The following is a 23,072-nucleotide window of genomic DNA, read 5'->3' on the forward strand; positions in this document are numbered from 1 at the left end:
ATGGATTATGAATAGAAGAGAAGTAAAGAATTGGATGGAAGAGAAACACAAGTGAGAATTTCACAAACAAACAGAGGACAAACAGAGGAGTGAGGTGAGGAAGGAGCAAAGGGACAGGGACAGCGAAAGCCTCCTAAACAGAAGAAGAAGAAGAAGAAGAAGAAGAAGAGATTGAGAAATTGAATTGAATGGCGAGCAGGTATTGGGTGGTGTCGCTGCCGGTCCAAAACTCGGCGTCGACTTTATGGAACCGACTGCAGGACCAAATCTCCAAGCATTCCTTCGACACTCCGCTCTATAGAGTAAGTAGTCTTTCCTTGTTTGTTTCATTAGTTAAATTAATTTATTAAGATCTGATGTTCATTCTTCATTTTCTCTGATTCCTTATTATTATTTTACAGTTCAATGTTCCTAATCTCCGTGTTGGAACACTCGATTCTCTTCTCTCCCTCAGCGATGATCTCTTAAGGGTATTCTTCCAATATTTAACAAAGCAAATTTCGTGATTCATCTGGACATCTATCATTGTTCAATTTGCTTCGATCTGTTCTCTTTGGCAATTTGCAGTCAAACAGCTTTGTAGAGGGTGTTTCTCACAAGATCAGGCGCCAGATCGAGGAACTGGAGAAGGTTTCAGGCGTCGAGAGCAGCTCTCTCACCGTTGATGGAGTACCTGTTGATTCTTACCTCACCAGGTATTCAATTCAATCACGTTTTCGATCATCTCTCTTTGGGTACTCAATTTTGGGTCTTTTCTCATGGGATGGCAGGTTCGTGTGGGATGAAGCCAAGTACCCGACCATGTCGCCTTTGAAGGAGATCGTAGACTCCATTCATTCCCAAGTGGCTAAGATTGAGGATGACCTCAAGGTAATGCTTCTTACTTTTTCTTTTAATCTCATATAATCTGCCTCCAATAAACATATTGGTCATAAACCTTAACAACTGCTCAACAATATGTAGTCTTCTTAGTCATTTTCTTTGTTGTGCTGAGAGGACACAACCTGTTGTTGTTTATTAAGGAGAAGTAGGAAAACAATGAACAATAGCATATAAGAGCAAACAAGGATAACTACATTTCTTTGTCAGCTATACTTTCTTTAGCCTTTGAATCACCTTCTGAAAGCCGGCTGCTTTAGCCGAGTGTTTCAGTGGGCTCGTAAACAACTGGAAGTAACAAAGAGACTCTAAGGGTGCCATATGAAAGTTGATTCATGAAAGTTAAGCAAATTGCTGGATTACTGTCTTGGTTTCTAATTTACAATTGTTTGATATAACCGTGATTTTTGTTGTTGAAGAAATGAACTACTATTCTTAATGACGGTTAGCCTAGTCCTCCAGTCTTCCCCGCAGCATCACTTCTGAATGGCTTTCTTTCTCTTAGTTTGTTGCCCAAACAAGCAACCTTGATCTTAAGTTGAAATATTTATATATTTAGTTTACAAATCATTTCCATAAACAATTCATTATATGTTCTATGACTTTTATGTTAGGTTCGTGTAGCTGAGTATAATAATGTCCGCAGTCAACTTAATGCTATCAACCGAAAGCAGAGTGGAAGGTATAATTATTTTTCAACTTTAAATCATTGCAATCATATGTGCTCTTTTATTCTGATTCTTACTTTATCAATCTCTCGGTCTATTTCAGCTTAGCAGTCCGTGATCTTTCCAATTTAGTGAAACCAGAGGACATCATTATATCGGAACATTTAGTGACCCTCCTTGCAATTGTTCCCAAGTATTCTCAGAAGGATTGGCTGTCAAGCTATGAGACCTTGACTAACTATGTGGTATGATTTTTCTCACCCACCTACTTCAGTTGTTACAGAACCAAGGTTATTGCTGTAGGGTGGAGGTTTCTTTCAAAGTTTTGAAATAACACCTAGCACGTAATTTCTTTCAGTTTATTGCTGCCTTCTTGCCTCAGTCTTATTGATCATGATGAGCATTTTTCAGGTCCCTAGGTCCTCTAAGAAGTTATTTGAAGATAATGAATATGCGCTTTACACTGTAACACTGTTTAGTCGGGTTGCAGATAATTTTAGAACAAGTGCTCGTGAAAAGGGGTTCCAAGTGAGTATTTTTGCGCGTGCTGTTGTGCTTTTGCATGAAAGTTACAAAAGTGAATCTTCTTTACTGTTTATGCCATATGAAATTTATTTCCTGAAATTATCATAAAAATTGTTTTCAGAATGGAGATACATGAATTGCCGCTAATATGCTAATTCCTTTCTTTGACCTGGAATGAGAAATCTTATAATTGACTTGTGTTTCTATATCTTGTGGTTCAGATTCGTGATTTTGAACACAGTTCTGAAGCTCAAGAAAGTCGAAAGCAGGAGTTAGAAAAATTGATGCAAGACCAAGAAAATTTGAGAAGCTCACTCTTGCAGTGGTGCTATACGAGTTATGGGGAGGTAATTTTTATTTTTCTTAATGTAATTTGTTCATTAAATACGTGAAGCAACAAAGATTATGATGACATTGGAATAGCAGTTTTAGGGGGATTGACAAACTTATGGGAAAAAAAATGTTCAAGGTGACCTGTCATCATGTTCGATCTGCAATGAGAATGGTCAAATGAGGTGACTAGTTACCAGACATGCAATGAAAATGTAGCAACATTGTCGAGGCAGGGGTCATATTGAGTTAGAATGTGGTATTAAATCGGTGTCTCTATCTAGTAATCTTGAATTAAAGATGTGCCTCTGATGGCCCTGCATTTGGTTCTCACTGAGTGGAATGATTATACTATTAATATCATCATATGTTAATACTATTTTTATCTCATGTTTTGCCATGCCCTCTTATGATAGATTTTGGAAATTTCATAATCAATGCACAAGTTTCTTGCCTGCAGGTTTTCAGCTCCTGGATGCATTTTTGTGCTGTTCGTATCTTTGCAGAGAGCATACTGAGATATGGTTTGCCACCATCTTTCTTGGTAAACAAACTCTCCTTTCCTTTCACTGGTTTACATCCAAGCACTTACTTTCGACTAAGCAGTGGATATTAAAATGATATTTCAGGCTTGTGTTTTAGCTCCATCTGCAAAAAGCGAGAAGAAAGTACGTTCAATCCTTGAAGGGTTGGGTGACAATGCTAACAGGCAAGTCTGTAAGCTATGTTTATGTTTGTGGCACAGGAAGGAGGAGAACCTCAACTCTTTCAGAAAACGACTTGTAAAATTGAATAAACCAATGGTGATCTTGGTGTAGATACAGATGGCTTTAGGACCATTGTTCACTATCCTAAGAGACCTTTTTATGTGATATGATGTTCCCCTCTAACTTATTTCCCGATGTTTCAATGCAGCACATTCTGGAAAACTGAAGATGATGTGGGGGGAGGGATGGCTGGTCTAGGAGGTGATGCGGATGCACATCCATATGTGTCATTCACAATCAATCTTATTTGATCGGCACCTTATCTAGACAGCAATAACAGTGGACGGGATCACAGAATCTTGTATATTATAAAATAGCTATATTCTTTGTTTATTTATTTATAATTGCTGCTTTGGGAGATTTCGCGAGGGTTTTTATTGGGATAAAAGAGGTGAAATTTATGGTGAGGATCTGCCTTCTTGAAACTTGTAGTTTAAGATTTTATTTTTGGGGTTTCAGTTACTGTTATGAAACTTTAAATCAATGTTCTTGCTGTACCTCTATATTTATAATTATTTGAAAGATATCATGCAAATAATAACTTTTGGGATTTCCTCATTTTCTTTGAAATATTTTGCAGTAAAAAATTATTGGTGTATCCGATACACTCAATAATTAGACGTGGTGTAATTAATTTAAAGTGTAAATATATTATTAGACGGTATATTTATATATTAGTAAAATATATTATTAATAATATTTATTCATATTATGACACGTTAAATTAATTACATTATGTAACAATATATCAATTACAAAAAATAATTTTCGGACGTGCTTTTAATGCTATGTTATATATTTTTCCTTGTTCATGCTTTATGTTCAGGATGCTAATTGATATGTTATAAACAGTACATTTAATCAGTAAAAGTGAGCAACGATATCCACCCAAAAAACAGAGTAACGATGAAATATCATCTAAACAGAGAAAAGCGTGATGCTCTGAGTTATTGTGGAACGCTGGCTATTTTGGATGTCTAATCCATCTTATTCTTCAAACCAAAAGGCCTGGCATGCAATTCATGTAACCAAACCCACAGTCGAAAACTAAATAAGAGCATTGCATAAATGAAAGAACTCAGACGAAACCTCAAATGAAATAGAATCAAAATGAAGTAAACATATCGTATAAAGGCATAATAATTCCCATGCCTAGGTATGGCAAAGAAAATACCCCATCTAACATTATTTTTTGTTGCCTATTCTTGACAGGGAGGACTCAATCCTAACATCAAATTGCAAATTCATATCTGATCTAACTACAAATAAGTCTTTTCAAGAGGATGAGAGCAAAACCACCCCATAAAACCAGACTAGTCAATATGGAAAAATTGGATACAGGTTCCGGATGCAAAAGAAACAATACTCCCCACTTGCTTAGAAGCCGTTTAAGCAACTTCAGCAATCCTACGTTTATTAATCCTATGATAATTTTTTCAGTTCCAAAAAAAAAAATAAAAAACAATGCTGGATATGGTCGATCATCCAGCAGTTCACACCGTTGCCAGCTCTGTTGCAGCAGCAGCAGCAGCAGCCGGAGGACCACCACCAGTGGTTGGCCTGAAAATGTACCAAATTCCATAAGAATAACTAACAGTTCATGAAACCAACTAATAAAAGAGCTTATATAGTTGCAAGAATGAATGACTTACAGTCCAACAAAAACTTTGAATGCATCATAGATACCCCACTGAGCTCCAGTAAGAGTTCCAATCATGACAATACGGAGGGGAAGCCCACGGGTAAAGAGACCCCACCATCCAAGATTCTTCACAGCCTGCTCAACCAGAATCCAAACAGTCAACACAAAATAAGCAAGAAGAAGTACTAGAACAAAAATTATCCAGAAACCATAGCACTCACATCACCAACAGTTGCTCCTTTGGCATTGTTGAGGAAAGAGACAAGATTGTCAGCAGGATGAGACACAATGGCACAGAAAACACCAGCCACGTATCCACCAGCAAAACTCACACCAAGCTGCAAAGATTTAGTGCATTGGTCCTTCGGTTGAGGGATGGCATATTTATAGATCATCTCCACAATGGTCTCGAAGGAGGCAAACTTCATCATTGTGTCTACAAAAAAGAACAAGTAGATCAGTGATCAAGTAAAAGCATATTAGAACAAGAACCAAAGCTTGAAGATTATAAAAGCACAAGGACACAAATTCAGCACCTATTAGGCTAGCTTCACAAAGATCTTAAATGGGAAGATCAAAAACAAAAATACAGAAAATATCCAATTACCAATAGCTTCAAGCAAGAAAGTCTTTCAAAATAAAACAAAAAATAAATCTACACTGAATCAGCTTCAGGCTGAACTCCCAATTAAGAAGGAAAAAGCTAATGCAAAGTTGAAGGCAAGCTCAGACTATCTTCAACCGTCCAGCAAGGGACTGATTTGCTTGGCTCTTAAGATAAAATCTAAACAACATAAATAAACTCAAGCTATCTAAAGCCAATAAAATAATGAAAGCATCAGAACCCCTAGAGTACCATAGAAAAGTCAAATAACATACAAAATATGTTGATTCTGTAATTCACATTGCAGCTAAATAAAGATGCTCATGTATTATTGCCAACTTACATGGAATTTGACGACCCCATAGAGGAACAATGCCCTTGTACAACCTGCAATGGTAAAATCGTTCACATGTAAATCATAACAAACAGCAGCCTGTATTACATAATTTTAAAATCTAAATGAATTATTCACGAGGCTGTGTGTGTTTCTCAGAATATATATTGAAACATACCCAAGAGCGCCTTCAGACTTGACAAACTTAGGAAGTCCGTCTGACAAACCTCTGGCGAATCCAGGCTGAGTTTGAACCCGGACCTTCACTGCCTCAAAGGGGCAAAGTGCAACATCAGCAATGACCTCAGCAGATGCAGAACCAGCAAGGTAGATCAAGGTCTTGTACTTGGAAGAAAACTCTGGTCCAGCAAGGTCAGAGTAGTACTTCTTGAAATACTCATAGAATCCAAACTTGCAGGCTCCCTGACCACTGTAACCAAGAAGGGTAGGCACCCATCCCCTGAAGAATCCTTTGATGCCCTGCTCCTTGAGCAGAATTCCAAATCCACCTGATATGCTTTTGTACTTTGCAGGGTTAATCTGAAAATCAACATATAAAATACCCTAATGTTAATTAAATGATCGAAAATGTCACAATTGACTTTGATATGAAAGAAAAAAAGAAAACAAATAAAGGTTTAAGTAAATTAGATAAACATCTTACATTCAGAATATCATAAAGAAGCACAATGAAATCAATCAATCAGTACAGAATGATAGATTTGAACTGAACAATCCGAGGCATAGAAAATAGTATAAAATAACAAACGGTTAGAGGAACAAATCATGACTTACGAGTGCAAAAATAATAATTTTTTAAATTCAAACTCCCTGGAACTGGGAAAAATTAATTCGAGAGTAGATCCAGGTTAGATTATGATCTAATGGAATAAAAGTCCACATATTCAAAATTAATAGTCAATATGTACTTGTAAAACCTGTGCACCATGGAAGGCAGATCGCAGACCTAAAACCAACGAAGATCCGAGACAACAGACAATGTATTCGGATGAGTAGGATACAGATACAAAGATAAAATAACACAGATCCAATCAGGAATATCTTAAAAACAAATCACAGGTAGAAACTTAGAGAAAAATAATAATAATAAAATCGAGAAGCAATGAGGGATCTGGAGAAAAGAGGACCTGCATATTGCACTTGACGAGGTCAAGAGGAGTGACGGCCATGTGAGTGAGACCACAGCTGAGGATCCCTCCGGCAGTACAGGCAGCGTAGAAGGCCGGCGAGTACATCTCGATCTTCCTCGACGGCTCGCTCGGGGACTGAATTACCAGGCCCTTCCTCGGCGACACCGTTTCCACATTCGCCGTGAAGCTGCTAGGGCTGGCATGGAGCATCCTCTCCAGCGCCAGAGTTTTGGTGGAGGATGAGGTGTAGAGGAAGCTAGGGATCAGAGACTGACGCGAGGGTTTCTCTGAGAGAGCCATGAGAGAGAGAGAGTGAGTGTTCGATCGTCAAAAGAAAGAGAGAGACGGAGAGTCGGAGATTGAATGAGAGAAATGAAAGCGAGAGAGACTGAGAGAGAGGTGTTTGGGTGTTCTCTCCCAAACTCTCGCTGCCAGATGCTTTGTTAGAAATGGGGCTGTGCTGCTGCGTGAGTCCGGCTTTTGCTATGGTCCAATCCCCAACCCTCGCCTCGCGTCAATTATACGACGTGACCTTGTCGATCGCGTTAATTACCATTCTGCCACTTACCCCCAATCATCGCGTTAATTACGATTCTGTTACTTAGTCTAATTAATAAGTGACACCTTTACGATTCTTTTAAATGTTGATTATATCGCTTAAATTATTTAAAAAATTACAATTTAGTTCTTCAAACATTTTCTATTTTGAAAAAAAAAAAATTTTTTGATTTTTTTTTCTAAATAAAATCCTTATTTTTTCTTTTAAATTTGACTATTTGAGTTAGGATTCTCAAAATTTCTTAGCAAATCTAATTTGGTCATTTTTTCGTTATTTCTATTAAATTTTGTCAAAAATGTTTACATGGTGATTTAAGTCCCATTTTTTTTTTATCCTTATGTGAACAAAAGATAATAAAAAAAATAATTTTTAAAATATAATTCAATTAAAATCAAAATAATTTAAAATAGAATACAGTAATGCTACACTTACCACATTTTTATACCATAATTTCATACCATCTTACATGGCATTCATATATTGAACACTAAAAATTAAAAAATAAAACTTAAAAAAGAAAAAAGAAATACCCTTCCAGTAAAGTAATGACACATCAGGTGGGATATAAATGTGGGAAAAAAAATATGGGACAACTAGCATTATGTTATATTTACCACATTCTTATACCATATTTTTATACCATCTTACGTGTCATTATTTTACTGAACAAAGTTTTTCTTTTTCTTTTTAGATTTTTGTTTTTATTTTTTAGTGTCCAATGCATGAATGTCATATAAGTTACCACATAAGGTGGTATAAAATTATGGTATAAAAATGTGGGATGTCTAGCACTACTGTTTAAAATAATAGACAATTTCCAGCAAAGTGGTACATGTGGTATATGTATTATAATATGAGTTTTAGGTATAGTTACTAACAATACCAACCCATGGTGGGCTGGAATGGTATATTCGTTGACATATCTCGGGAGAATAAACATTGTTCATCCAATTTGGCAATTTGTAAACTTTGATTTGGTAGTGGGCTGTAGATTGGTCAAATTATCTTTTGATAAAAATCTCTCACCTTCGTTTTACAGTAAAACTCTTTCTCATTTGAACACCCCTCTATTTATATGGAAGTTACAAAATGAACAAAGCCTGCAGAAATCAAAATGAATCATGCGAAGATTGAAAATGAAGAGCAAATCGAGCTCTTTTTTTGGCCAGGAAAAAAGCAACAACACTTTCACGGTTTCACCACCTCAAGGATGTATTGAATTGTGTAGGGAGCACCCATGCCATGATAGTTGTACCTTGTAGTCTTTTACCATATCTATTAACCAATTTGATCGTGCATTTGTTCAAGCCTACATCTGGATATAGAGAGAATGAACACAGATGGTTTGGTTGTTCCACTAGCTTTTAGCGCACAAGTTATCTTCATGAGTCCCTGATACAAACACTGCCGAATTTCTGGCTCACTAACTTCTGTCAAATCTAAACAAAATCCAAAGCATTAGAAGCAACCGCAACTACAGAAGAGTTGAATAATGTATGAAGATGCAAAATTAGTTGCAGAACATTTGCCTCAATTGCCATCTTTTTAAGCTTGACCGGTATGGCCTTGGTAGACTAGTGATTTGTGGTTTCTTGACAAGAATCCTGGTCTAAATGTAATTTACTCAGTCTTCTGTTATTCAGAAACATTCATATAACAAGTGGCATTCAGTCTAACCAAAACTGAAGCAAAATATGTGAAGCCAACTCCTAAAAAGGTTAAGCTTCTTTCAACCAATGCCAATGATAGCTGCAAATTTGATTCTACATACCTAGTGAAAAGTACCTTGTTATTCACAAAATTTCTTTAGAACCATTACATGCCATAATTCTTAACACCTTATGTCAATCACATCGCTCTTCAAGCCACATTTGCTTATCACTCCAAACTTCTTACAGAGCCATTACCAATAATCTCCACAAGAACACAACCCATCCCTAAAGTAATGAAATCGATTTGAATCTCTGACCACAATTTCCCGATTAACAACCTTGGAAATCAACTTAATTACTGTATGACAGTCGGCACAAACTCGAAGATTCTTGATGATCTGGATCGTTGTACCAGGTACAGAATTCATGATTCCAAAGGCAACAGCCAGCTTCTCACTATGAACTCTTAGGACCATTTCCTTCTCTTCCTCATCAACATCGTGAAGAACTGAAGTCATATTGGGTACATAACCAACTTCTGGCAGCTTGATAGTTAGTTTTTCCAGGTACTCATAAATCTTCTCATGTTGAGGATGCTCTCTATCTCCAACCAAAAATAAATGAATCCTACCTTTCAGTTCAACCAAACTGAATCCAGGAGGTTTAACCAATCCACGATTCTTCATAAGTACTCTCATCCTCTCGACATCTTTCCATCTCCCAGCTTCAGCATATATATTTGAAAGCAAGATGTAGTACCCACAATTATCTGGGTCTAACTCAAACAGTTTTCTAGCCGAAATCTCTGCAAACTTCACATTTTTGTGTATCCTACAAGCCCCAAGAAAGGAACCCCAGACTACAGAATCTGGCCTCATCCTCATTCCCTTTATTAAATCATAAGCCTTGTTGAGATCACCAGAACGCCCAAGAAGGTCAACCATGCACCCATAGTGCTCAATCCCAGGTTCTACACCGAATTCATGGTTCATGGTATTAAACCAATACCAGCCCTCATCTAATAGACCAGCATGGCTGCAAGCATTTAGAAGCGACACAAATGTTATGTAATTTGGTTTGATACCATCCCTTATCATCTTGTAGAAGAGCTCCAAAGCTTCTTTGGCACGGCCATGCATTCCATAACCTGCAACCATGGCAGTCCATGTCCTGACATTCTTCTCCTTCATGCAATCAAATGCCTTCCTTGCCATGTCAACTTTTCCACATTTGCAATACATGTCAATAATAGAGGTAGACACAATCACATTCTCTTCCAAGCTCATTTTTAGAACCTACAAAAAGGACAAAGATGGCAAAGTTAATCGTTTTATTCTAGTAGCATAGTAAACTGCAAGAAAACTAAAGCTGTAATCTGTGGAGCGGTGATCAGGATCTAAATGGTAGGCTACTGCAGACAGAATATCAATAAGTAAGCCTATTCTACAGAATGCAAATTTTTCTCCGCTTGCAAGAAATTCAAATACCTGATCATGTATACACTTTCCCACTAGCAGAGGCCCAGAGTGTGCACAAGCTAATAACAGAGCCGACAATGTCACCGCATTGTAGCGGATGTCACCATCCTTTACCATTCCACAGAAAACTTGCAATGCCTCAGTGGATAATCCACTTTGTGCGTAAATGGCGATCATGGAGTTCCAAGAAACCAAATCCTTTTGAGGCATCCCATCAAACACCTTCCTAGATAGACCAAGGTCGCCGCACTTGGCATATGCATCCATCAAAGTATTCCCAACACTTAGATTCCCATCAAAGCCCCTTTTGAGCACCAAGCCATGAACACCTTGGGTAAGTCCCTTGCTCGATACACGAGAAGAAGCCGAAAGAAGAGAAACCACAACAACCGGATCCAAAGAAACGTCCTCATTGTCAGTTTCCTCAATTAATAAGTCTTTAAAAAGAGATAAGGCTTGGTGGGCATCGTCGTTTTGGACACAGCCGGTAATCATGGACGTCCAAGAGACGACATTTCTGTGAGGAATTGCATCGAACAGTGTCCAGGCATCCTTCAATAGACCGCACCTGGAGTACATATCAATGAGAGCAGAAGAGACAAAAAGGTCGGACTCAAAGCCGAAGACCAAAGCCTGTTGGTGAGCCTGCTTGCCGGAGTGAAGATCCAACAAAGCCGAGCAGGATTTGATGGTGCAGGGGAAGGAGGAGCGGTTTGGTCTGAGAGAGAGCTTTCGCATGGACCAAAAGGCTCGGAGAGCTTCGAGGGAGTCGCCGCTGCGAGCCAAGTCGGCAATGACTGAGTTCCAGGAGTAGACATTGGTTGTGTCCACGTATTTGTTGAACCAAGCTGTGAGGTTTGGGTTAATTGAAACTGAATATTGGTGTCTGCTGATGACACAAAAACTCCACTTGGAAAACTTCATTCATTCATTTCAGTCATCCCTTCATTGCTGTGGGATTTTGGCTTCGCATTCGCAAACTAGTTGCTAATATATATGGGGATCTTTTGGAGCTGTTAACGTAAAACCTTTGCTAAACCCTTGTCAAGTCAACCCTTAGTCAACGATCTCATACTCTCAATTCCTTCTTAAATTAACTTAACCATTCATGTTTAATTTGTATTTCGTTATTTACTCAGTATCCAGGTAAATAGCCTTACATCCATAATTAAAATGACGTTTCTTTTACTCAGTATACTACATAAGCTATGTCATCATCTTAAGTTCTTAACTGAATAATAGGATAATAGGATAATACATTTTGCAAAATTACGTTCTATATCATACTGAAACCATATATAGGATAATGGAAACCAAAATCATCAGAAAGACTGACAGAAACCGTGTAATTAAATACAAATTACAAGCGGTTCCTATTCCTCACTAGTGAATACTAATTAATAAGTAATTAAGTAATTAGGCGTGTCATTTTACAACTCATGATATGATGCAGTTAAACAGCATTCAGAAAGTTGAATACAAAGAAGGCAGAAAGCCCAAGCAGAGCGGAGTTGGAGTTGGAGTTGGAGTTGGCGGATGAAACCTTGCCCACAAACTCCCCTGAGGTTGGCACTGGAACAAATGCCTCTGCATTAGGAGAAGCTGCGGAACTCAGAGGCCTCTGGGCACTTGGAGAAGGGAAAAATGAGGACATGTTGGGTGATGCTGCTGCATTCCCATTCCCATATGGTAAAACGGCTGGAGAAGCTGAAATTGTTGGCACACTACTAGTTGTAGTTGAACATAGAGCATGTAGATTACCAAACAAGATCACTGCCACTACAACTGCAGACAATTTAGTGATAGGAGCCATAGATATCTCAGAATTTTCGCAACTTAATGATAATTATAGTGAGGGAATTTCAGGATGAGGCCATGCGAGGGTGGGTGTATATATTTCTGTGACTAGTCACTGTTTCTTGTTGCTCATCACGGGATGGACACTGCCACTTTTAAATGCTGCTCTGCTCCTTTTTATCCTTATTTATTAAAACCTTTTTGTTTCTCTTGTGTCTTTTTCTTGATTTCCTAATTATTCATTATGGAAAACTGGATTTAGAATCTCTCTTAAGTTTTAATATTGACACCAACATAGTCAATTATCAATGTAAATTATATATATTTTGGTCACTTCTCAGGTCTGATATTTTACGCAAATCGCAAATGGGATCCGCATCTTTCGGTCGGCTGCCCCATCCCATCCCCCATGTGACTATATGTCTGATGCCACGCCACTTGTGAGAGAAAGGACAAGTATAGCAGTTGAAACTTGAAATAGAAGTATAGAACAACCTCAAAACCAGTGCCATATTTTTCTTTTTCTTTTTTGGAAATATTAAATCTTGGGATCCATGATCCATCAACATGGCTTTGCAATTCTTTTAGGCAATAAGAAGAAGAAAGAAAAAAATAAGAGGGCAAAAAGAACATTCAAAAAGAAAAAACACAACACAAAGAAATAAAAATAAAAAATTTCTCTTTTGAAGATTCCGCACTTGGCCATCTAGTGCATGTTTCCTTATTCATAATCAGAATGGAAAGAATGAGTGATTCTTATTCATGTGTTTACTTACATTTGAGAGTCATTTACGTTCCGATTCTCTTGTTTACTTACACATATTGGAATGAGAAAGAGTGTGAGACCCACATAAAATAAAGAATTGAATTCCATAGAGAGTCCGGATTAGAGAAGAGAGAATGAGAATAGAATTTTTCATGCCAAAACTACCCTCACCCATAAATAATTTTAATTTTTTTTCTTCACCATAAATAAAAGGGAATTGAGGGGATAATTTAAGATAATTTAAATTTTTTTCTTCACCATAAATAAAAGTATGAAAATTATTTTTTATTTTTTGCAAAATATTTGAGGTAAGCTTTATTTTTAGGCATTTTAAAAATTGTGAGTATCATAAAATATATTTAATTTTGTATAAGGGCATTTTAGTAATCAAACTGATTTTGATTTTGATTTTGATTCCTGCAAATAAGTAAACACGTGTTGAAAATAATGTTGTTTCTTATTCCAATTTCTGACAATTAATAAACACGTTAATGAAAATATCTGACTTCGATTACTCTTCATTCCAATTCTAATTTATGCCCATTCCGATTACGGATAATAAGTAAACATGCCCCTAGTCTTCAAACTAGCGTTCAAATTAAAGGAATAAATCTTAGGTTGATGAGACTTTTCCAACTGAGGATGATCTAGCATGCATGTCTGCAAGCTCATCAAAGTTTCTGAATTATGAAACAGCTTAAACTTCTTTCCAATACAAGAAATACATGATTCCTGTAAGAGCTACAAATCAAAAGAATCACCCAATACAAGGATCCAACTCCAACAACAATGCATTCTTCTTTGGAGTTGCATGTAAATCTGAAAATAAATATAACAAAGGTTACAACAAATGGCAGGGTATTGCGAATTTATGCAAAATCGTGAGTTGTGGCATACGGGTCCAATCCATATATCACAATGTTGCTGGGTTTTGGCCAACATTAAAACCTCACTTTCCCATCGATCAATCTAATGCAAGGATATAGTACTCCAAGTCTCCAACTACATAAGCCTGAGGTGTGCAGTATCATTCAACCTTTTTATCTGCCAACCTGTTCTCCATGAATGCTGCAGCACTGTCACAGAAGAGTCTTCTATGCAAATCTTATGTGACATTACTGGGCTACATCCAAGAAGGCCTGTGAGGAGACACTTGATTGGTACTGCATGACTAAAAATACCAATACAAGAGACGGAAGAGGAGCTCCTGCCACTTAAATCATGTGGGGAACTTTGGTGATTGACTTCCCGAGGGGAAATCTCATCCTCAACCTCATGTTCTCCAGTTGTAGTCACAACTTGTAGCCTGCTCTTACCAGACTTTTTCCTTAGGAGCCCCTGCCGTTGCCTGTGAAGAGGATCCCAGTGAGGTTGTGGGAGAGAAGGCCCATCTCGGTCTTGAATTGCATTTGTTAAAGCATGAGAATTATGGTGTGGAAACCCTTGGCTCTCATGCTGATTGGGTGATGAGAAGTATGCTCTCAACTTTTCAGGAAGCCCCAGGACTGTCCCATTTAAAAATTGAACCATTTGAAATTCCACTTGCCTAAGTGACTCTCCCGACGGTGCAGAGAAATCAGGCTGAACTCTGTCAATGAAGCTCAAAAGTTCAGCTGTGTATATTTCTGACCGGTGGCAGCCCTCCCAATTCCCCTGACTCATCTCCGCAAGTGCATCCGAGGTTTGTATCTGTTCCACTGGAAAGTTCATTTCCTGCATGATTTTATAGTCAGACAAAACTACTTAAGATACATACAAAAAGATCTCAAATACCAAAATTCTATGATAAACAATACCACATAACAGATACCTTGCATTATCGTTTTAGCTGCTGATATCAGGAAACAATAATTACACGATGCTTTATATCATTATTGTCAGCTAAAAGGGGGATCTACCAATCTGACTTTTGAGGGAGATGAAGAAGAAGAAGAAAGAAAGGGCCAGGGATCTAACACTCGAAGAAGGAGAAGATGAAGGTGAAGTTAACCAAACCCTACCAAATCCGACATGACTTTCTGATCCTGATGAGAATTCTTTTTGGTCAAAACACTCAAAGACAATATAGATTCTGCCAAAATGTGATTCTGATTCCAATTATTTATTCTACCTCCTCCTCCTCCTCCTTTTGGATCTGAGAAACAAAGTTCTGAATATATTATTTGGACTTGAGAAGCTATGTACCAGGAAGTTTTAAAAGGCATGTCTTAGAAGTTAAGGGCCAGAACTGTGACAGCTTCCACAGGTCCATGTTACTGAGCCTATGAGGCACAGCAACAGTAGTCATACGTATAGCATTTATAGCTTCATTCCACCCACGAGCCAATTAACTTGACTCGATGAAGCTTTTAATCTCAACTACATGTTGTAAGCTACATAAACCCTTATATGTACTATTTTACATTATCAATGGCAATATCTGCCAAATTCTAGGGTAGCATTATTCCCTGACAGCTTTCAAGCATGTTCTTGTTCTACATTTTCTCTTGTAATTGTAATAGTAATATACTGGGTTTAAAAGCTTGGTTGAATGGGGATTGAATTGAATTTTTTGGGGTGGCAAAGGTGCAGTTATGCTGCCCAGGGATTTTCATCAATGGCAATCAGCACACTACTCAAAACAGGTTGCTTGGTCAGTGTAAGAAACTTATATGGAATTATAGGTAGGCTTCAACGAAGACCATATACAGCATGTAATTAAAACATAAATTTACATCTTTACATCTCTCTCTCTCTCTGATAAGTAAAATTTGATGAGAAGCAGATGCTTCAATACATATAATCTGAGAGAATAAGATTCACAAGGAAACCGGGGCAGCCAATCAAATGGCAAGACTTGGATCAAAGAAACAGAATGTAGTTAGAAATGGTTCGTTTGGTTAAGCTTAAATCTGGGTTTAAGAAGCAAAAAGGATAGACAATGTTCTGCTAGACTGGTGGAGGAAATGAAATGGACCAAATGGTGATGCTGATTCAGAATTTAGCTAAGAAATAGAGTCATCATTCTGACATTCCTACATTTTCAATTAAATTTCAAAGTAGAGTACCTGACAGACCGAAACCGCCATGGAGCGCGCACGATCCAAAGGGGAGGTGTAAACGGCATTGAAGCTGATCCTCTGGGAATTCAAGAACACCGCCAAGGCCCTGGCTTGGCGCTTCCCATTTGGGGTCAAAGCAGCCTGGGGGCACCGCCCACCCACCAAATCGGGCCTCAAATTCAACTCGCACTCGCCGTGACTAATCAAAAACACCTCCGTGCTGAACCGCTCGTCCTCCATTGCATTCGACGACGAGAAGCTTCTGGAGAACACCGAAGGCGGCGGCGGAGGCGGAGCCAGGACGTTGTAGGGGTCCCACACCTTGATCGAGGGTCCGATGCGCGGCGTTCCCAATGAGGACAGCTGAGGCGACAGCGGCGACGCTGATGCATGGCATAGCATCTCAGGTTCTTGTTCTAGAACCTTCTTGACCAAATCCTTGTCCAATTCACTTCGAATGGGCTCACTAATACCGTTCTCTTCTTCTTCCCCTTCTTCCTCTTCTTCTTCGTCCTCTTCGCTCTCTTCCACCATTTGTGCGGACTGGGTCGAACCCATTAGGAATAAGGACTGGAACTAGAAGATCCCACTGAATCCCGACAAGGTCGATCACAACTCACAATAAAACATAGGAATCTAAATCTACAGATCTGCAGTAATTTCTGATGATAAAGAATCAAATGAGCTTGTAGAAATGGTTGAAGCTATGGAGCCGTAGGTACAACTTTTGCGGGAAACTGGAGGTGAGCTAGGCTGAGAGAGTACTGAAAGATAAAGCAACTCAACAGGTGAATTAAGGTGCAATGTAAGAGAGGTGTAGATCTGCTTCTTGTGTTGTGTTGTTTGACTTGTATCAGTTGTATGTTTGTATGTATGTATGTATGTATATCTTCCTTCTTCCCTACGATAGGCGTTCGATAATTGGTTCGGAAAGCCAGGCTATCTGTCTATCCTAAATTCCTAATCGACCATCAGCTTCTTTCCTTCCTTTCGTCACTAATAAGTAATAATCAACATTCAGACAAAACACACATTACACCGTCAACTGTGGACACTCACGCCTACCTACGACGTCGTCTCGCCTTGGAACACCAGGTTATAAATTACCATCTCTTTCTTTTTTCCGATTAAAAGAAACAAATACAGTACTTAATTTCTGTCTGTCTGACTTTTTCTCTCTGGATTAATTTTTCTCTCTGGATTAAAAGAAACAAATACAGTACTTTTTCTCTCTGGATTAATTTTCATAAATACAAATATTTCACTTAATTTTTGATTTTTTTCTTAAACTCAATGACTTTGATGTACATGGTATAACTAATTTATGTGTTATAATATGAGTGGATTCTATTAATACTATAATCTATAAATATAAATATATCGTCCAACAATATTTTTGCACATTAAATTGATTACTTTACGTGTCAAATATACCTCATAATTTTTTACTATAATAACTGTGCGCAAGTCCAACATGGACCGCATGTCATTTGTTGGAGTATCAACTATCAAAATTTAACATATAGTTTTGTTAGTTTTGTATATTTAATTACTGTGATAATGTGAAGTGTTGTCCATATTATAAATTATAGTTTTTTATAATGTTTATAAGCATCTTGGTCCTTTTACTCATTACCAGTAAATTTTAAATAAGATTTAATTCATAGTATTAGAGAGCTTAGTTTTTCTTGAATCCTTTCTTATTGGGCCTTTTTACAATAAACAATTGATTGGGCCTTTCTACATTCCTTTTTCCTTTGTAATATTCTTCATCGTTTGGGCCATGGTTGTATGGGCCTCGGCCATTCCTATGAATTGCTTCTCATAACAATAATAAAAATTATAGAACTGAGCATTCCCAATACAATGTACAAAGTTTCCGACCAAAAATATGTGTACAAAGTTCGGTTAATTCTGATCCACTTTTGTAGGGATTGAGGGTTCTGGGTTGTCTAGCCCTTTTCCATTACAATCTTTTTTTATGGGCCTTGCCTATGTATTGTGTTTCTTGTATTTTCTCTCTTTCTTTAAATTTTTTTGGCCAATTTCTCTCTTTCTTTAATGAAGCTTACATTGACAATTTAAGCAAACAAAAAAAAACGAATTTCCTAGAGTCAGCTGGATCAGTACTACTTTAATTAGCACCCATCATTACATGCACTTGCACGATATTCGCATATATATAATCACCAAAGGCATTCATCCACTATATAGATATATAGTACTCTTGAATACATGTTGTACTACTTTAGTGATCTGATTGAGATTTAATTAACTAATTAATTGTATAAGAACATGATGAGGCCAGAAAGAATAATTAATTTAATTTATGATTAAGAGACAGCAACTATATATTAGTCCCGCATTTGAGGTTGTAGCTTCATTGAGTTGTCTGATGGTTGTCTCCACTGTCTCAGTAAGATGACAATCTTGCTATTCCTTTAATCATCCAATTATACGACTTTATGTCTATTACACAAGTTATTTAATTATTTAACTCAAATATATAGTTATATTAATTCTGTCCCTTTTTTTTTGGTTAGGTTTGGATTACCTGCCGTAGACACCTCCACAGGCTACATCATAAGACCACCACATTGGAATTGATGAGTGAGGAGTGAGGACCCAGCAGCAGCTAGCTTTGTCCAAAGTTACTGGCTTACATATATTATATTTACATGCACCATTATTGATTCATTTTTTACCTCCTAACCATTCTTTAATTTCCAGATTCCTTCTCATATATAATCCCATTCTTTTGGTACAAATGTGTATGCAATGTATATATAAATATTGAATATGAACGACATAATTAATATGTGAGAATGACTGTAATAACTTTTACTAATACTATTGACAAACAGACAAAGTTATGTTATGAAGAAAACTGTTGTATGAATATGCCTTAATTGAAGAGTAGACCCACAGAAATGTAGCTAGAAAGTAGCAGTACTTTGGCCAAAAAAAAAAAAAAAGTGAAAGCAAGGAGCTCCTAGGTGGCCGGTCATAGTGTGATAGAATATGGTATAGTCTTTTGAAAAGTTTTTTCCTTTCCTTTAATTAAGTTTAAGGATAATAAATTATAAGATTAAAGAAGAAAGATGGTCGGTCCAACAGACTATCTTGCGTACGAATCCATATCTTGATGAATTGATGATATTCTCTGCACCATATTCAATACAAGCTCTGTTTCTACTGTACGCCATAGTTGGCTTTAGTTATTGCTTTGTTGAGGCAACAAAACAAAAATTATATATATATTAAAGATAATATACCCAAATATATCCTCTTAAGTCTTAACATATACATTCATAATTTCATACAAATGTGCAATCCCTGCAAATTAAAACAGCGTACGTGGTCTTACCATAGTTACAGCTCATCAGCAATTTGAATTTGAATGGCTTCTTACTTGTTAGATGATTATGACCTAAACTTTTACTTACAGGTAAAAAATATCAGAGCTACTTACTTTAAAGATAAAAGAGAGAGATATTACAATTCGGGTTATGCAATTACCAATGTCAGTCTATGTTCTCTTTGGAAGTTTGAAGTAGTGGAAAAACTTATTAGATATAATATAATTGATATTTGGTATGTGTATAATTAGTTTAATATGTAAAAATATTATTAGAGGAAATATTTATGTTTGTATAGTATAATATTATTAATATTTACTTATATTTTAATACATAAATTAATTATATTATATTTTCAAAATATGGTAATGGCAAAAAATTAATATTGATACACCCTGCAGCTTTAAAAAAGTATTTACTTACTAGCCTGCTTGAGTTTTCACTTCACATTGACATAATTAAGGATCATTAAATAGGACAGATCATTCAATTAATTCATTGGCTCTCACTCTCTGACACACTCTCTCTCTCTTTCTCTCTGCATGAAAATGCGTGTATACAACTGCAATAAACGTTTCCTTCCTCTCCAATAATAAATAACTCCTGGCGGGCCGGGCCTTTTTCTATCTGAGTTTGAGATCTAGGTAGCAGCAAACATATTGGTGTAGCTACCAAGCTAGCTAGCATTTGCATTTGCAATACCATTTTCCTTGCATCAGATCGATCTTTGCTTCCAGTACGTACGTCGATATGCTAAGATCATTAGCCAGGTCAGTTTAATTAATTAATTCCTTCTACAATTCTCACTAGGCTTCTTCTTGATGGAATATATAATATAAATTCCTAGCTATATATATACATGCCAAACTTGGAACCACAACTAATGGAAATTAATGAATTGGGATGTCCATGTCTTTTTCTCAGAGAGTTTAACTGCAATGGGTTTCTTCTTAAGCAAACCAGACTTTATTCAACAAGAGGTGCAGCTGGCACTGGCACCAGGTAATTAATTATTCAATTATAAGTTACAATGAATAATATCTATATATCGATCTGAATATCTGATGGTTTCCTACCAGCTGCATCTTCTTTAGTTTATACAATCTCAACTCTGAATTGTGATGGTGTAAGTTTTAGCTAGGCTTAGCTGCAGATTCAAAATTAAGGTTGAGATTCATTATCAATAATTAGTTGACGACAGTCCATATATATTTAATGGAATCTCTCCTACCTCCACTGTCACCATTGTCGATGATATCGCACAGTGTCATTCCGTTTAATTTCCTTTCCTTTCTAGCTACCTTCACTGCCACTTCGTACGTACTTTCTACCTAGCTATCTCTCTCTCTCATTACTCCCATCTATTCTTTTTTTTTTTTTTTTTTCTCAAAAGTATTTGCAAAATTAAGAGTGGCAAACCATCCATCATTTATAACTCCTACAACTACTTAATTGATATAGAGTTAATTTGTGGCCGGTTAAGCGATCGACTGAAAAACGAAAAAAACAGATGATTCAACTTATCATCTCGATCTGTAAATAACTGCTTGTTTCAAATTTGAGAATGATATTTAAGTCATGTAATCGAAGGGTGCAAATCGTGAAGCACATGCAATGTCCTCAAGCTGTAGATCTAAAAAATGGCCGGTACACAATTGTTGAATTTTTATTTATACCATGAATTCAATCAAATCGATCCAAAATGGATCTCAAGTCACAACAGGATGATTAACTTTTCCTGATTGGACATGAATAGAGTTATTTTTGGCATCACCTTTATCATCAGTAACTGCTGTTTTAAAAAACGAGACATGACTGGTTTTGTCATTTGTGATAAAGCAGGCTACAAGGTAAGGTAGCCTTAATAACAGGGTCAGCAAGTGGGCTTGGTAAGGCGACGGCCCAGGAGTTCATCCGACATGGGGCGCATGTGATGATTGCCGACAGTGATTGGGAGCTGGGTGAAGAGGCTGCCAAAGAGATGGGCCCTGCAGCCCAGTTTGTGGAATGTGATGTTGCTGTGGAGTCACAAGTGGCAGAAGCCGTGGAAACCACCGTGGCCCGCCATGGAAAACTTGACATAATGTACAACAATGCGGGCATACCAGGCCCGGCCATCCCACCCAGCATTGCTGACCTGGACCTTGATGAGTTTGACCGTGTGATGCGGGTCAATGTCCGGGGCATTGTTGCAGGGATAAAGCATGCGGCACGAGTGATGATACCTGTGGGGTCAGGGTCCATACTCTGCACATCTAGCATTAGTGGGCTCATGGGTGGGCTTGGGCCGCATCCCTACACAGTCTCCAAGTTTACAATACAGGGCATAGTGAAGTCTGTGGCGAGCGAGCTGTGCCAAAATGGGGTCCGAATCAATTGTATTTCACCAAGTCCGATTCCAACAGGGCTTACAGTGGGACAGATAGGGCAGTTTTATCCAGGAGCCACGGAGGAGCAGATTATAGAGATTATCAATGGGTTGGGGGAGCTCAAGGGGACAAAGTGTGAGGAAATAGATGTGGCCCAAGCAGCCCTCTATCTCGCCTCAGATGAAGCAAAGTATGTAACGGGTCATAATCTAGTTGTGGATGGAGGCTTCACCTCCTTTAAAAATCTTAGCTTCCCTCCTCCTCATCAATTTCTGTAATATTACCAAATGAATCGATGATCCAATTGCCATATATGCATCAAATAAAGAGTTTTCTATCTTAATTACTAAACTACATGTGGCTCCAAATGTACATATATAGTTACAGTATGTACGTTAGATGATTTCAACTACATTAATTAATTTGATGCTCAATTGTATGCATCCATGCCAGCTGCTATAATTAATATATAGCAGTGGACCCAATGGTCCCAGAGCTAGCTAGCTCGATCGCAGCTGAATGCTATGTATGGTCCACTACTGACTCTTTAAGCTGCATGATCCGTACGTAATGTTTGAAGCGAACCTTTATTGTCTTTAGCTTAGGTCTCTGTAGGTTCGTGTGCTGTGTATATGGATCAGTAATGCTCAAGCTTGGCAAGTTTGATATATAATATTTGAGAGACCCAACTCCCAAGCACATGTGGAAGAGAAGCAGGGTTTGATGGATGGTTGATTATCTTTACTATTATAATGTCAGAAGAAGAGTTTATTGTTATAGACTTTACAAAAAATAAAATTGTTTAAAATATCTTTTATTTAACAAAATAATTACATAAAAATAACTTAATAAATAAAAATATCATTATAAATACATACATTAAAATAAAATTTACAAAATAAAAAAAGTCACCCAACCACTTTAGTGGAGGCTGGAGAGTAGTGAAAAATTATAAAACAATGATATGAAATACAAAAAGAGAAAAATACAATAAAAAAGTCAATTAACACGTACGAAAGGCGTGGCAAGAAGCTAATTATAGATAAAGAGTAGCAAAGCGATTGGCGATCTGGAAAGTGGGATGTATACCACAGATCGGAGATAAGAGGAGTTTCAAGGAATTCGAGTGTGATTGGAGAGTAGGTGCGGTG

The 23,072-nt window shown here is 37.4% G+C and overlaps 5 protein-coding genes across 6 annotated transcripts; 2 read left to right on the forward strand and 3 right to left on the reverse strand.

The window, feature by feature from the left end:
• Nucleotides 1-40: 40 nt before the first annotated feature.
• Nucleotides 41-3,727, forward strand: DET3 (vacuolar ATP synthase subunit C (VATC) / V-ATPase C subunit / vacuolar proton pump C subunit (DET3)). The gene is made up of 11 exons (XM_086240445.1): nucleotides 41-302; nucleotides 402-470; nucleotides 568-695; nucleotides 771-870; nucleotides 1,494-1,561; nucleotides 1,651-1,792; nucleotides 1,959-2,075; nucleotides 2,294-2,419; nucleotides 2,863-2,946; nucleotides 3,032-3,111; nucleotides 3,318-3,727. The coding sequence occupies exons 1-11, from the start codon at nucleotides 189-191 to the stop codon at nucleotides 3,418-3,420; spliced, it is 1,131 nt and encodes a 376-aa protein (XP_086096571.1). The 5' UTR covers nucleotides 41-188; the 3' UTR covers nucleotides 3,421-3,727.
• Nucleotides 3,728-4,238: 511 nt separating this feature from the next.
• Nucleotides 4,239-7,384, reverse strand: PHT3;1 (phosphate transporter 3;1). Its single transcript, XM_086239471.1, has 6 exons — nucleotides 6,898-7,384; nucleotides 5,928-6,289; nucleotides 5,759-5,802; nucleotides 5,033-5,247; nucleotides 4,822-4,946; nucleotides 4,239-4,729 (listed from the first exon to the last, which is right to left on the reverse strand). Exons 1-6 carry the CDS (start codon nucleotides 7,198-7,200, stop codon nucleotides 4,663-4,665), a joined length of 1,116 nt encoding a protein of 371 aa, XP_086095597.1. The 5' UTR covers nucleotides 7,201-7,384; the 3' UTR covers nucleotides 4,239-4,662.
• Nucleotides 7,385-8,568: 1,184 nt separating this feature from the next.
• On the reverse strand, nucleotides 8,569-11,611 carry LOC147289000 (Tetratricopeptide repeat (TPR)-like superfamily protein). Its single transcript, XM_086241894.1, has 2 exons — nucleotides 10,599-11,611; nucleotides 8,569-10,406 (listed from the first exon to the last, which is right to left on the reverse strand). Exons 1-2 carry the CDS (start codon nucleotides 11,511-11,513, stop codon nucleotides 9,363-9,365), a joined length of 1,959 nt encoding a protein of 652 aa, XP_086098020.1. The 5' UTR covers nucleotides 11,514-11,611; the 3' UTR covers nucleotides 8,569-9,362.
• A 2,133-nt stretch (nucleotides 11,612-13,744) lies between these two features.
• On the reverse strand, nucleotides 13,745-17,164 carry MEF14 (Phosphoglycerate mutase family protein). Its single transcript, XM_086240379.1, has 2 exons — nucleotides 16,200-17,164; nucleotides 13,745-14,865 (listed from the first exon to the last, which is right to left on the reverse strand). The coding sequence occupies exons 1-2, from the start codon at nucleotides 16,749-16,751 to the stop codon at nucleotides 14,155-14,157; spliced, it is 1,263 nt and encodes a 420-aa protein (XP_086096505.1). The 5' UTR covers nucleotides 16,752-17,164; the 3' UTR covers nucleotides 13,745-14,154.
• Nucleotides 17,165-20,189: 3,025 nt separating this feature from the next.
• Nucleotides 20,190-22,199, forward strand: LOC147289002 (secoisolariciresinol dehydrogenase-like). 2 transcript variants are annotated; one of them, XM_086242147.1, is made up of 3 exons: nucleotides 20,190-20,322; nucleotides 20,477-20,554; nucleotides 21,392-22,199. In XM_086242147.1, exons 1-3 carry the CDS (start codon nucleotides 20,303-20,305, stop codon nucleotides 22,197-22,199), a joined length of 906 nt encoding a protein of 301 aa, XP_086098273.1. In that variant the 5' UTR covers nucleotides 20,190-20,302. The 2 variants fall into 2 exon arrangements, with proteins under 2 accessions (XP_086098273.1, XP_086098272.1); XM_086242146.1 differs by having other exon boundaries at nucleotides 21,395-22,199.
• The last annotated feature ends 873 nt before the right edge of the window (nucleotides 22,200-23,072 follow it).

Source organism: Dryas octopetala, chromosome 4, assembly GCF_963921425.1.
Source record: "Dryas octopetala chromosome 4, drDryOcto1.1, whole genome shotgun sequence".
Taxonomy (NCBI): Eukaryota; Viridiplantae; Streptophyta; class Magnoliopsida; order Rosales; family Rosaceae; genus Dryas; species Dryas octopetala.